Genomic DNA, 13982 nt, shown 5'->3' on the forward strand with positions numbered 1-13982 from the left:
CCGCCCTCTGCAGCGGCGGCGCCCGGCGCGGCCCGCTCTGCCCGCTTCCCTGTTCCTGGGCGTACAACTTCGCCTGACCATCTCTGACCCGCAGAAAGGAACAACCTGACCGCCCTCAGGGTGTAAGACAATCAACTGAAGCGCAGGCACACACACTCAAAGAGAAAGTTTTACTAGAATATAAATTTATGCTTCTTGTATTCAACTACTGTGGCTCCACAGTCCTGTTAGCAGCCATCTGACTGAGGTCTTCCACAGCCAATGGTATCATCAACTCCCAGGTATAATCATCTCAAAAGAAACGTTCCGTATTTTCCGTTATTACAAAATCACTTTTAAAAGCAAGGGACGGGCGGTTTACTTTTCCAGGAAAGTATATCATGCTATTTTTCCATCCCCTAAATTCTGTTGAAATAACAAGAAACGTGAGAGTGCCGAGCTGGGAATGAGGGAGATAACGTGAAGGGAAAGAAGACGGGAGCTGTCACACGTACCGCCAGGTAGTAGTCCATGCAGCTGTCTTAAGGCCAATTTCCACCGAAGCCTTCTAAGTGCCTCATTCTATTACTAAGAACTTTCTTGCCCCTGGTCTTTCCCCCCTTCTCCTCACCCGCTTTGCATATTCCATTTTACATGTTTAAATAAAAAAGTCGATGTAAATGTCTTTTAAATTGACACTATCACAAGACATTGAGGTCCCCGTGAATAAGTTACTGCACTCTGACATTTGGAAGTCATCAAATGAGACAGTATAATGTCAGCTTGATATTTTTCACACTATGAAAATACCAGCTTCATGTCAAAAATCTAAATTCCATCTTAATGTAATAAATTTTCTTGTATTCGCAGACTACTGAAAATGCTAAATATTTAAATTTGAAATGAACTTCTACAGTTACAATCTGGCCTTCATATTCCATTATTATAAAATTGGAAGTCAAGATCTTATTTTCCCTCTTTTTTTTTTTAATGATTTCTTCAAACATTGCAGTGTTTGATAGAATAACATTAGGCATATTCATTTCTCTAAATGGATGCTCTCCCATGAACGTGGCAAATAAAGTTCAAAAAAAAAAAAAAATCCTGCTTTTTAGTCAGCCTATATTAAACCAGGTCCGGCATCCTGTCATAAATCGATATGCCACTGACAATACCGGTATTTTCCACTTTGCCTGACAAGGCAAACCGAATGCAACCTTTCATACGTAGGTAAGATTAATCTTCCCAGTGTTATTTGCAAAAGTGGCATCCTTTGCTTTCCACTCACTATAATTATCACCCCCATCAATTAGGTGTTGTGCCGACAACCACTAGTGATTATACATAAAACTGTGTGTTTAGACCCATTTTTCCCTAACCTGAGTGGTGAATAAGAGAGGAGGAGTAGACAGGCATTTGGAAAAAAAAAAATGTCAATTTGGAACATCCATCTACATCTTTTTACCGCCATTTCCATGCCAGCCACCCTGCCGTCCCGGCTACTGCAACTGTAAGCGGTCCTAAAAGCAGGTACTCTAGAAGGCATTAAAGGACGACTAGGAGAGTCTAAAAATCACTGCAGTTGCCCATTTTGGGGTCACAAGACAAACACTAACGAGGAAGCCGTAACTACAGCTAAGTGTGATGGCTAACCGACGCAACACAAATCACACCCATCTTTCGGCACTGCTGTAGGACAGCTGCCGTTCCTGTATTCTCTGCTACAACAACGTTGACAGCCCCAATGCAGCCAGAACGGTAGTCTTACCAGCTAGAACCGTTCTTAACGGGAGTTAAATAGCACTGATTTTTCAGATACCTAAGAAAGAAGCCATTATTTCTGTAGTAACAACTGTAAGTGTTATCGCAATGGTAGAAGTTTTCCCAAAAGTGGCTTGTACAAAAATGGCAGAGAGAAAGCAACATGAAAACCTCTAAAAATCACCCCAAGCAAGCTAAAAGGCAAGTTCAAAGGGAGAAGCAAACCCTGTAATTGTGAAAAATTTTGGTAAAACATGGAGATGTTTTTCCTCAGTATTCTCAAGTACAGCTAGTAGAAAAGTTTGCATCATTTTTTTTGGCCCAAAGCATGTGTTTAAATTTTAAAGTTGGAATAAATTCATTTAACAAAACATTTACATTGCAAATTAAAGCCGCCAAAATTTGCATGGTTTGTTCTAAGGTTAAATTCAACATTTTCATGAGGTTTTGCTCTTTGATTTTGAAAATGAGCTAATGAACTCTCACTGATATGTAAAAAAAGCCTAATTTGAGAAAAAACAAAACAGAGGAAAAATCTTTTCTACTACTTTTCCTTTTAAGTATTTTAGAAGCAAGTTTTTCAAGGATTTGTGGTCTAGCAGTGCTTTTTAAAGGCACTTGCATTTATCCTCCATGCATCAAACTGCTCCAAGTCAATTCCCTAAGACACTTAATCTTTTGGCAGATGGAAACTCATTTTGAAAGTCTACTAATGATCAATTAAAGCATTAGCTATCTCTATAGACAGGAGGTTTATGGGGTCATAGTCTTCAGAAGCTGGAGGCAAGAGCAGCAGCATGTTAGAAAAATAGCTCAACCTTTCTGTAGTTACCACAAAATTGGCAAAACATCGGAAAACAAAAATCATGACTTAGTCTTTAATGGGGTTTTTTTTGCCATAATATGTTGAAAACAAATGTGATGGTTTCTATTTTATAAGAGAGGCCGTGGTCCAAACTGAACGTCAAAGGAAACTATCCTTTTAATTTTTTTTCTAAATAAGGCCTAATAACAATCCCAATACTTCCAATAAATTTACATTATCCTTTGAAAATCAGATTCAGACTCCAGTCATAAAAATACGTACCCATGCTGCAAGTACGCAGACATGTCTTGTGAGGAGCTGCCATTGGAATCAGTGGTTCGCTGGTAAATAACGCATCATTTCAGACATGCTTAAAGCCACACGTTTAGGTTTGGAGTCAAGACTAGTACTCTGCCCACAAGTTTCTCTACAATTTGACGTACAAGAGAGATACAACTACAAAGAGATACAACTGTCACATTCATAAAAGAATTTAAGACTCTTTCTCTAGGAGTTTGGCAAGCCATTTTTTCTTGAAGATGGACATAAAAGTGATTAACCAGCTAATGCAAACTAAAAAGGATGCTTTTTACAAAACGACATACCTAGTATGACCATGGGTTCCTACAATTACTAACGTTGCCGAGAGAATCCATACTTACTCAATTCACTGCATGTAGATCCTTGCCTGCAATTTACCTTGTATAAAGTAAGACAGAATAATGAATAGAACACATTTTCTTTCAGTGAGAGTAAAAATGAAGTCGCCTACTAAAAATTCGTAGAAAACTACCAATGCTGTGTATTTTTAAAAAGAACGTATGTAAAGATACTTGTGGGTAGGGAAGGGTGTGATACTGAAGACATAAGCACAGCTAGCATTACGAGTAGTATATTCTATCCTCAAAATAAGTTCAGCTTCCACATCAAGTACATCTACTTGTGGAACCTCACTACATAGATTTTCCTCCGGGTCTAAGCAAAGGGAGACAAAGGATTAAAGTGTCACTTAATTTAGTACATGTTGGGGACAGATCTCTTTAAAAAGTAAAGGACTGGTGTTTTTGAAAGGGGCGTTTCTACCCTCTATAAAAACCACAACATTAGTAAGAGTCCAAAAATTAGGCAGCGCTCCTTAGTTTACCAGTTCCCTTCATTTTTAGCTGCTGCATTACAGCCACCTTCGTATCCATGCCTCCATCTTTCAAACTCTGGCACATTAGCTATTATTCCCCCACACTTTGACACAAAAGTTGAATGAACAAAATGGGAGCGCGTAAGATGACAGACGATTTATGATCATTTTCAGAGCACCGAGAGATCCTTTGCCACTCTCACACCTTTCAGAGGCAGAACAATATTCATCATCGTATTTCAGACTTTAAATAATTATTTGCAGAGCACATTAAGGTCCTGATAGTAAATACATTATGTAAACATTAGACAGCATCGTTGTCCCATTTCACACTAAACTAGCATACCTCTTTCACATCGCAATTCAAAAATGGTAATCCAGAACACTTTGCTTTGGCAGTAAAAAATAGCAATAATCAACAACGGACACAAATACCTTCTTACCAGCAACACAGCCTCCTTCTTCTACAGCAAAGTAGGGCAGAAATTCTAGGGCTTAGCTGAAAAATTCTTAAAGAGACTGAAGCGAGCACCACTGGCATAATACGAAAGGGAGGAGCAAAGTTGTTTCTAGGGGAGAGGGAAATAAATAAATAAATAAATAAAGGGTGACAGAAGAGCTACAGCTCCCCTTTCTAAACTGCCTGCTAGTACAACACAAGGGCAAAATGTCACAGGATGACTCAACACCGCCAGGAGCTCCAGGCATCCCGGAAGGACAAGCCTGTGAGTTACTCCCTAATTACAGGGCACTCACGTTGGCCAGATACTAATAGGACATACTGGGGAAGAACAGAGAGCTGGGCCAACATTACCGAGTAGGGAGGGTGTCGTAGGCACAGCAACCACACGTGCGGTGCCCCTCTAGACTGGCAGCATGGTGCCAGGCACCCCAACTGCAGGGTGCTCACTGGCTGCGACGCAACGGCAGGAGGCCAAAACCAGGTATTTGAATGCACTCACTGGCTGCCTGAAGCGACGCAACAGCAGGAGGCCAAAACCAGGTATTTGAATGCAGAACGGTCTCCTGCTCCAGGTACTAAAGATCAGTACCACTCCTGACTACCTGTGTATGACCCAAGAACTGATCACAGCTGGAGTGCTATGCCAGAGTCCCTTTCCGTCAGTCAGTCACAGAGACTGCAGTTTCTGAGCACTGCAGTACCCGTGAAGAACGCATCTTCAGCTGCAGACCAGGAGAGCTCTCCTAACTGGTTTTAACTGGAAGAGCCAAACACAATAGGTCAAGCAGGGCTTCGACACGGTAAAGCAGAACATAGGTGAACTTTATAGATACCTAAATACACAACTGATTTAAAAAGTGGCCCTGCTTTAGTGACAGTGTCCACGTTTTCCCTTTTGCATGTGCACAAGGTTAACCTGGTTTGAGATGCTGAGTTCCCAACTTCTGTTTCAGCCTGACTGGGACCAGGAACCTGATGCTGCTGCAGAATTCCCTGAAAGGCCCTGATCAGGATACTTCTTCACTTTTTTGAGCTTCATGAACTCTCCATACCTTTCTACACTTACAAAGAAAGGATATAAATGTATTTCTTTATACATATACACACAGACATTACCTTTAAGCCAGCCTAAACAATAGTTTTGCAGTTAAAACATCCTCCCGAAGGGTAAAAATCATCAATTTAAATCACTGTTTTTCAAGTTTACATTAGCATTCTAATCACTGACACGCATCTTCTGAGAAATAGTGAACTGCCAACATCACGCATAAAGTAACCCAAACCTAAAAGAGAAAAATCCATGTTTACTTCCTTAAGTCTTACTGCTTGTAGAAACGAATTATTTTTATTTACACTTCAAGGATTATTTAAAAAAAAAAAAATTCCTTGCGTTCCTCTCTTCAGAAGTTAGCCAGACTCAGGATGAATATATTTGTTGTCATATGCTCTTATTCTGAGCGCTGCTAGTTTGCTTGGCAAACACTTGAATTTAGTCCTTGGTTTTTGGTTCTGTATTAACCTAAATAAATGAGTAGTATATATTAAAAGATGTGATTAGTTGCAACAGACCATAATCTCATCCTTGGTTTTCTGTATTAACCTAAATAAATGAGTAGTATATATTAAAAGAAAAGAACTTTGAATCTATGGGAGATGGAACATAACAGCAGACGGTAAACGCATGAAGTGGCATGTGACACCTTTCACCGGATTTAGCAGCAACGACAATTTCCGCAATGCACTCAACATCACGCTTCCGAAATCAACGACGCAAACGCGTTCTTTTGAAGCTTCTGAAGCACTCCCTACGTTGCTGTACCTTTTCCATATTTAGTCGTGAGAAATACAGAATTCTGCGTATATAAGTTACCAAATGTATACATAAACCAACCTTGCGTTCCTCTCTTCAGAAGTTAGCCAGACTCAGGATGAATATATTTGTTGTCATATGCTCTTATTCTGAGCGCTGCTAGTTTGCTTGGCAAACACTTGAATTTAGTCCTTGGTTTTTGGTTCTGTATTAACCTAAATAAATGAGTAGTATATATTAAAAGATGTGATTAGTTGCAACAGACCATAATCTCATATGACACATGCAAGAGCTCATCTTAATAATTCTTACAGCTAAAAATATGATCACCAAATACTAAAGTTAAGAAAACTATATTTATTTGTCATCAAAAAGGAGAATCAAAGTAGTACATTTTGTTAACAGTAGCACAGAAAAGAACAATTTTGAATCTATGGGAGATGGAACATAACAGAAGACGGTAAACGCATGAAGTGGCATGTGACACCTTTCACCGGATTTAGCAGCAACGACAATTTCCGCAATGCACTCAACATCACGCTTCCGAAATCAACGACGCAAACGCGTTCTTTTGAAGCTTCTGAAGCACTCCCTACGTTGCTGTACCTTTTCCATATTTAGTCGTGAGAAATACAGAATTCTGCGTATATAAGTTACCAAATGTATACATAAACCAACCAAACAAAAAAAAAAAACCACCCCAAAAAGCAGTAACCCTCAGTCTTTACTGTTAGAACAGAGAGGAGCAGCTCTTCCATTATCAGATATGCTTCATACAACTCACACGCTTCTCATATATACATTGCCTACTCAGATGGAGGTTTTTCTTTTTTGCCCCAAACTATTTTTCATTTATATATATATATGAATCATTGAAAGGGTGAAAAAGGAACGAGGGAAGTGGATAGGGGTAAGAGCATGGTTTTCTTTTACGATTCTGGACTTCTGAGTAATATTTATTCCTACCATGCAGGACAGTTGCCTCTGAAGTGGGAACCGTTCATCCCCATTAGTACCTTAAAGTATGGAAGCTTCCCTGAGTAATTTTTTCCTAAATGGGAAGTTACTTGCCTGAAACATTGAGGGGCTTTCCCCTCAAGGAAAAAAAAAAAAAAAAAAGGGCAAAAAAAGCTTCCCATGTCAGTTAAAAATAACCACGTTCAGAAAATGAATGTACAGCTGGTTCCTAGTTGAGGTTGTGAAGTTTCATGAAGGAAGCGTCTCCCATTTGAGAAGCTACAATGTGATACTCTCTTACTCCTTCCATTCCCAAGTGTTTTGCATGGAACACTCATTCTCAAGAGTAACATACGCTGAAAGGGAGGAATAATTTAAATTTAGGGGTAGGCGGCACCTGAAATTTACCAAGCCATGCAAATTTAAAGCTATTACAGTGGAAGACTTAAAAAAAAAAAGTTAGTTTTCCTTATTAAGCACAACCGTTAATCAAATCTTTAAGCCACACAGCACGAACATGCATCACTCTTAGGAAACGCTCAAATCAACCTTATTTCTTAGCACTTTCGATACCCTTTTAGCCATGTTATATACACATCTGTAATACACCGCACTATAATCACTATGCAGAAACGTGTATGACTGTGCAGTCATACACCCTTGTGCGATTCTGTATTATATCAAAAACCACGCTATGCTACAGCTGATGAAGCCAAGATGCAAAATACAGATGCACTGCATGACAGTTTCTTTAAATACGGCTTAATTCTGTCCTGAATGCATTACAGGAGACACACATTAAAGACATGAAAATACTAGAAGAATACAGTTTTCTTACATCAGAAAACAAACCTTTTAAATACTCAAATAAATAGCCATTCAATATCAATTTTCTCTCCTTTTAGAAAGGTTGTTTTAAAAGTAACTGACACTCATTTCCTGCCCTGCTTCTATGTTCTTCTGTTCAAAGATAAATTGCAAATGAAGGCACGAGTATATTCTCCTTTTCAACTTAACATAACTTTAAAAATATTCATACTACGCTATACTTCCTTTAACAGAATAAACTTGACTAAAGTTTTCTGAGGAAGCATGTATTTGAACAGGTAAAGTGCCCATGTGAAAACAAATACAGGGGTTTATATAGTTAATAAAACATGCCGTTTGAAACAGTCCAGATCTTTTACCCTTTATTCATCATCTAAGTACCCAAATACTGTAACTATGTGAAATCGTTTATGAAATTTCCAGTTTTCACTACTTCAGTAATACTCAAAACTCCAGCCAGAATCAGAAACCTAACGTATTTGGTGCAGCACTGGAGTCACGAAATGAAAAGGCGGCAAGCTTACGCAGAATCTGTGACAAAGTAAGAAAAGATTTCCCAGCTCTTAGGAAAATTAAGATACATGTTTTTGCTACTGTAACTTTATTATTTCATTCGCAACACCATAAAGCATTGGTGTACTTAACAACGGATTTCCCCATCCTCCCTTCCCATCCCCAAAGAACAGTGGTGATGATGAAAATAACGACAGTTGCAGCGAACTTCTATTTCAAGTCCTAGTATTCGCTTATCCTTAGCCTAGGAGGAAAGTGGTTCACTTTTCGACTACACACCACAGGAGTAGTTATGAAGTCCACCGCCACCAAGCTACCTTAATTCTGTCCCACACAGCCGAGAGAGAGTCAAACGCAGGGCGAACATCCAGGATAGTGAACTGGTAGTTCTTATCTACTGCTCCACCATCGTAGTAATCAATAACGTATCGCACTTCTTTTCCACATCGGTCAACAATCCAATCATGTCTGTCAAAGGGAAGTTCGTATCTGGAAAGACAGTAATAGACCACGTAGATATTTTAATGGGTATTATGAACCTGGCAGAGGGAGCGGAAGCCCTATCTAAGAAGATTTATTTATCCAGATACCGGCATAAGATCCCCACTAGTACTTCTATCTTTTGGTAATTATAACTTGCAATTCCAGTTCTGAAACGTCTTAAAATTAAGTCCGCACCATGTTTTCAGACACGTCTCCCTACCCTCCCACCTCACTGGAAGACCTTCTTTCCGGCCCACGTACCCCATCCATGAACGTATTCTGGCTCTTGGTGAATACTCCTTTGCTTTGCCTCCAAACCGCATCAGTGATGGTCCACACGGACATTCCCTGTGCACAGAATTGAAAAAGAAAATAGTTTTTACCTTTTAAAGCAGTCTTATTTTAAGTGTTTAAACCATATGGTAATTTGTTTTAGTAACAGAAAAAACGAATAGGAGAAAAAGCAACAGTAAAAAATTAATTACAAGTGATCTAAACCAGCTTTTTTTTTTTTTAAAGGTTTGAAAAGTCCCCCAGTTTCTGACAGCACTTACTGCTGGTATGATACGATAAAGTACCTTTGATATGCTCCACACCATTGTTCTAACTTATCAACAGAGCAGTTCTCAGCATTATCTAATCCATAGATTTAACAGATTAAAGAACAGAAAACCGTTAAAGAACAGAAAACCGTAATCCAAACTACTGTGTAACAAAGATCATGGAATTTCAGAGAACCATTTCTACATACAGAACGCTTAACTAGTCTGTCTCTTCTAGGAACAGGGACTATACTGACCTAAAAAATGACAGTTTGTTTTATACCAGTCACTTTTAATCTAAGTTTATATCTCGTATCTTTTTCGTAACATAAAGATTTCAAAAATAACTCCCAAATAGATACAATAAGAAGTTAACTTCTCCAAATCCACATTATACACACACCACCAAAATACTCATCAGTTTTAACAACATAGTAATTATTCAGTTCTAATGAAGCTCTTCTGGGTAATCTTCCTCCACGTTAATCAAAATGCTGGCTCCTACAAGACCGTAACTTTTGGGACGTATCAGCACCAGAATATTCCTACGAGAACTGAAGAGACATTCTACTCTCAAAGAATTACAAAAGCAAGAGCTAAACCAAAGGATCTGCTTTTCATTTCATATGTACGTACACAGCATGAAGAGCTTCCCACTTCAAAATCTCCTTCCAAGCTTGCTCATTATTTTGGTTGTGAATCTTAATAATGTTGGTCATGTCTTCACCTGTTATATCGTCATCTTTCCACCTCCACCTAAAAAATAAGAATTTGAAAACAGTTCACAAGCATTACAGCATAACTCCTCCAGCTTCCTCAGTTTATCTGATAGGCTTTTGAATCAAGAGATTTAAGGTTTTATGCAAAGACACAAAGCAAGTATGGAAACTTCTGGCTCATCTGCTTAAGCATCTTGAGAACCATTTCATTTTCTGTGTGTAAAAAGTGTAGTTACCGAAGTTATCATCACAGAGATCCACAAATTCTCGTTAGCTAAATTAACAGCTTAACTGGATCAGAAAGTTATCAGAGCGTGCAAACATCAGCACATCCACGGTATTCGTAAAAATGCTTAGGAAAAACCCCATCTGCATTCCTAACGCACAGAAGTCCCGTATTCGATAGATTTTGCATACACTTAGAAATGCCTTTCACCTCTCTGTCCCTGCGCTGTGACTGCACGCGCGCTTCCTTTCCAACAGGCGTAACACTGAACACATTTAAGTGTTTACAGGATCAAAACCTGTGTGTTCAATATAGACTGCTTATGACATATTGTCTTCAGAACAATATTGATACGTAGAACAAAGAATTGCTATTGTTTTAATAGTAACCGCCTTTAAAATTGATCTCTTTGAGAATGACAAAAAATTACAAAAGAATGAGGAAACAGCAGCACAGAAGGCTTTTTAGGCCACGGGAGACATTTATCATTCAGTTAGATCTTGCCTACACCGAATTTTTGTAAAGACTGAAAACATCTACTTGTCAAACAATTTTTCACATTTTTAGCAATTCTGCAAAGTCAAGTTGGATGTTCTCACAATCACAGAACTTTTACTATCAGTTTATAGGATTAGCATGAAGCCGATTAGTTTTGAAAGCTGGCAATCCTGCAAAGTTTGTCTATGTCCATGCACTGACTTTTAAGAATATTTTCTCAGCTAGCGGCAGTTGCCCGACATTCCCTACCATCTTGCTCATCACTAGAGGAGACATGGCTTTTGAGACCAGCTCACCCTTTAAAATAAAGCTGTTCATAAAAATAGTAGTTTTTAAAAGAGCTAGTTAATTATTAACTGCTTAGAGTCCACAAACCCTTAAATAATATCGATGAACAATAACTAATGATATTACTTCATGAATTTCAGGCTCACAGACTCCATCTGATAATTCAGTGTATTTACCCTTTTCTTAGCATAGCATTCCAGAACATTTGCTCTGAAGGGTAGACCCATTTCTTGTCAGAATGTGCTCTAGGAATGGAAGATTCTTCTCTAACAGTTGACAATGGAAATGGCTGATCTGGAGATGGCTGCTGATTAGGAGGAGGCATCTAGAAAACAAGGAGAATCACCTGCTGATTAGGAGGAGGCATCTAGAAAACAAGGAGACTCAACAACAAACTAGAGTATGAACATTTTTTTATGTTACGGTGTTTGAGAAAAATCAAAGCATAATCAATCAGCTGCCACAAAGATCAAGAAGTTCAGCCTTTATTTAAGTCCACCAAAATTATCTCTCTCTTTTGCAGTAGAACTCTTTGTACAAGTTTGTCATCTGAAGACTAAAGGAACCCTTTTGCCTAAACTTCAACTTTCAAAAGAGCAGTGCTTTTTGTAAATCAGAGGAAATCTTGGGGAGACATAAATCAGAACTTACCCATACTGCTATTACACAGAACCTAAAACCCACTAATGTAGCGTAAAAAACCACGCATGGTTTTCATGCATGGTCCTGCAGATCTGCAGGACCCCTGTGAACCGCGACAATCGGGAGCGACCCACAGGTTCTACAGCAAGCACCTACTGTCTCTACAGACAAAACAGCTTGCACGCTGTTCTGGTGAACAACTGACTCCTTTCCATGAAAAGTTACTTGAGAGCTATTTTTGCTAAAGGAAAAACTCAAGCTTTTATTTGTAGAATCATTTTCCTTTTTTTTCCCCAAATATTTTTCCATCTGTTTTCCATGTAAAGAGTTTATTAGTTTTTAGTATATGTTTTGCTACAAAACAAATAGAAACAGACAGCAAAAGATATTTACAAACTGGAAAACCACCTTTTATCAAAAAAGATGTAAAAGGACATTAAATAAGATGCAATTTGTTTTTATACAAATCTTTGCGCACAAGATGAGAAAAAGCACTGTTAAAAATTAAAAAATAACATTATTTGCCAGAGTTTCCACCTTAGACAGTATCACTATTTACATTTTGGGGATAGTATTTCAGAAGAAACAAGACTGAAGAAAACATCTGAAATAAGCAAAAGTTACCATATTGCTAGGATCTATGTCATCTTTCACTTGAGAGGCACCAGACTTCACTGGACATGCTACAAATTCATACGCTCTTTTTTGATGTGCAGGAACATCGTCTGTGTTCTCAGTTTTATGATCAGGAGTCTTCATGTGCACTGGACAGCCTGAAATACAGGAAAAAACAGTATACGTTTTGCTACAAAACGAAAACTCTAAAACATGACAGGAAGTGGAAAACAGTTCATTGAATGCTCATGTTAATACAAACTGGTATTTCGCGCTTTTTTCCGAGCTTTGCAACAGTTTTAACTGTTCTCTTTCCTGCATTTTAGGACCCAGCACCTTGGTAAGATCTAAGCTTCTTACATAGTCCTTGAATGCTCATTCCCCACCCCATGCTCGCCCCTCTGCTTTGCTGTACTTCAGATTTCCACGGCAATGTTAATCCAACATGTGTTGATTGTGTCAACGGAAGAGCTGAAGTCCTCTTTCTCCAGACATTCACCTCATTCCACCCTTCTGCTGCCCTTTTCCGGATGCATGTTCTCTAGCGACAACCACCCACCCCCAGTTACCGCCTCTGCAGGAGCCCCTGCACCTCCCTGACCCTTTGTGGGTGTACCGCTTGACGGGAACAGATCTGCAGGACCCCTGTGAACCGCGACAATCGGGAGCAACCCACAGGTTCTACAGCAAGCACCTACTGTCTCTACAGACAAAACAGCTTGCACGCTGTTCTGGTGAACAACTGACTCCTTTCATAGAATCATAGAATCACAGAATCATAGAATCATTGAGGTTGGAAAAGACCTCTAAGATCATCGAGTTACCCATACTGCTATTACACAGAACCTAAAACCCACTAATGTAGCGTAAAAAACCACGCATGGTTTTCATGCATGGTCCTGCAGATCTGCAGGACCCCCCTGTGAACCGACAATCGGGAGCAACCCACAGGTTCTACAGCAAGCACCTACTGTCTCTACAGACAAAACAGCTTGCACGCTGTTCTGGTGAACAACTGACTCCTTTCCATGAAAAGTTACTTGAGAGCTATTTTTGCTAAAGGAAAAACTCAAGCTTTTATTTGTAGAATCATTTTCCTTTTTTTTCCCCAAATATTTTTCCATCTGTTTTCCATGTAAAGAGTTTATTAGTTTTTAGTATATGTTTTGCTACAAAACAAATAGAAACAGACAGCAAAAGATATTTACAAACTGGAAAACCACCTTTTATCAAAAAAGATGTAAAAGGACATTAAATAAGATGTCATTTAAGTTTCAAGAACAATTACCGCTCGTTTTTTCCTGATGCATAGGACATTCTGAAGGTGGAGAGGCCGTCTGATGTTGCCTGGATGCATTCGGCGACTGACCTGCAGCAGCCGGGGAGGACGCAGACAAACCCATGGCTTCCGCGCACCGGGTCTTTTCGGATCAAGTTTCTAAAGGGAAAAGAAAAAAGCAAAGACCCGTAATACAAAACCACACTGGTTATTTGTTAAGGCGAATGCAAGCACAGGTATGTTGCTGCATCACAAATTGAAAAAATAAATAAAAGATCGGTTTAAGGAATAAACATCCAGCCCAAATAAAAATCCACAGCGTCTACCAGGACTGACCGCGAATGAGCTCGCGTGGGACGAGGTGCGCGGGCTCCCTACAGGTAACATCCACGCTTACAGCCGCCTCGCCCCCGCTCAGCCCCTCTCCTCACGCCCGCTG

General features: G+C 39.3%; 2 protein-coding genes across 3 annotated transcripts in view; both read right to left on the bottom strand.

Annotated features, from left to right (window-relative positions):
* RWDD3 (RWD domain containing 3) overlaps nucleotides 1-512 on the bottom strand; it is a 9101-nt gene extending 8589 nt beyond the window's left edge. The window contains exon 1 of the mRNA XM_009290478.1: nucleotides 495-512. Within this exon, the coding sequence (XP_009288753.1) occupies nucleotides 495-512 (18 nt within the window). The remainder of the gene's footprint in view (nucleotides 1-494) is intronic.
* A 5305-nt stretch (nucleotides 513-5817) lies between these two features.
* LOC103908131 (cytochrome c-type heme lyase) lies at nucleotides 5818-13704 on the bottom strand. Of its 2 annotated transcripts, XR_658142.1 has the most exons (7): nucleotides 13553-13704; nucleotides 12274-12422; nucleotides 11184-11332; nucleotides 9913-10032; nucleotides 8996-9082; nucleotides 6632-8740; nucleotides 5818-6034 (listed from the first exon to the last, which is right to left on the bottom strand). XR_658142.1 is itself a non-coding variant. In XM_009290454.1 (6 exons), the coding sequence occupies exons 1-6, from the start codon at nucleotides 13665-13667 to the stop codon at nucleotides 8542-8544; spliced, it is 819 nt and encodes a 272-aa protein (XP_009288729.1). In that variant the 5' UTR covers nucleotides 13668-13704; the 3' UTR covers nucleotides 6291-8541. The 2 variants fall into 2 exon arrangements, 1 of the variants encoding a protein (XP_009288729.1); XM_009290454.1 differs by lacking the exon at nucleotides 5818-6034 and having other exon boundaries at nucleotides 6291-8740.
* Nucleotides 13705-13982: the final 278 nt, after the last annotated feature.

This window comes from Aptenodytes forsteri, unplaced genomic scaffold, assembly GCF_000699145.1.
Source record: "Aptenodytes forsteri isolate BGI_AS27 unplaced genomic scaffold, ASM69914v1 Scaffold237, whole genome shotgun sequence".
In the NCBI taxonomy this organism is placed as follows: domain Eukaryota; kingdom Metazoa; phylum Chordata; class Aves; order Sphenisciformes; family Spheniscidae; genus Aptenodytes; species Aptenodytes forsteri.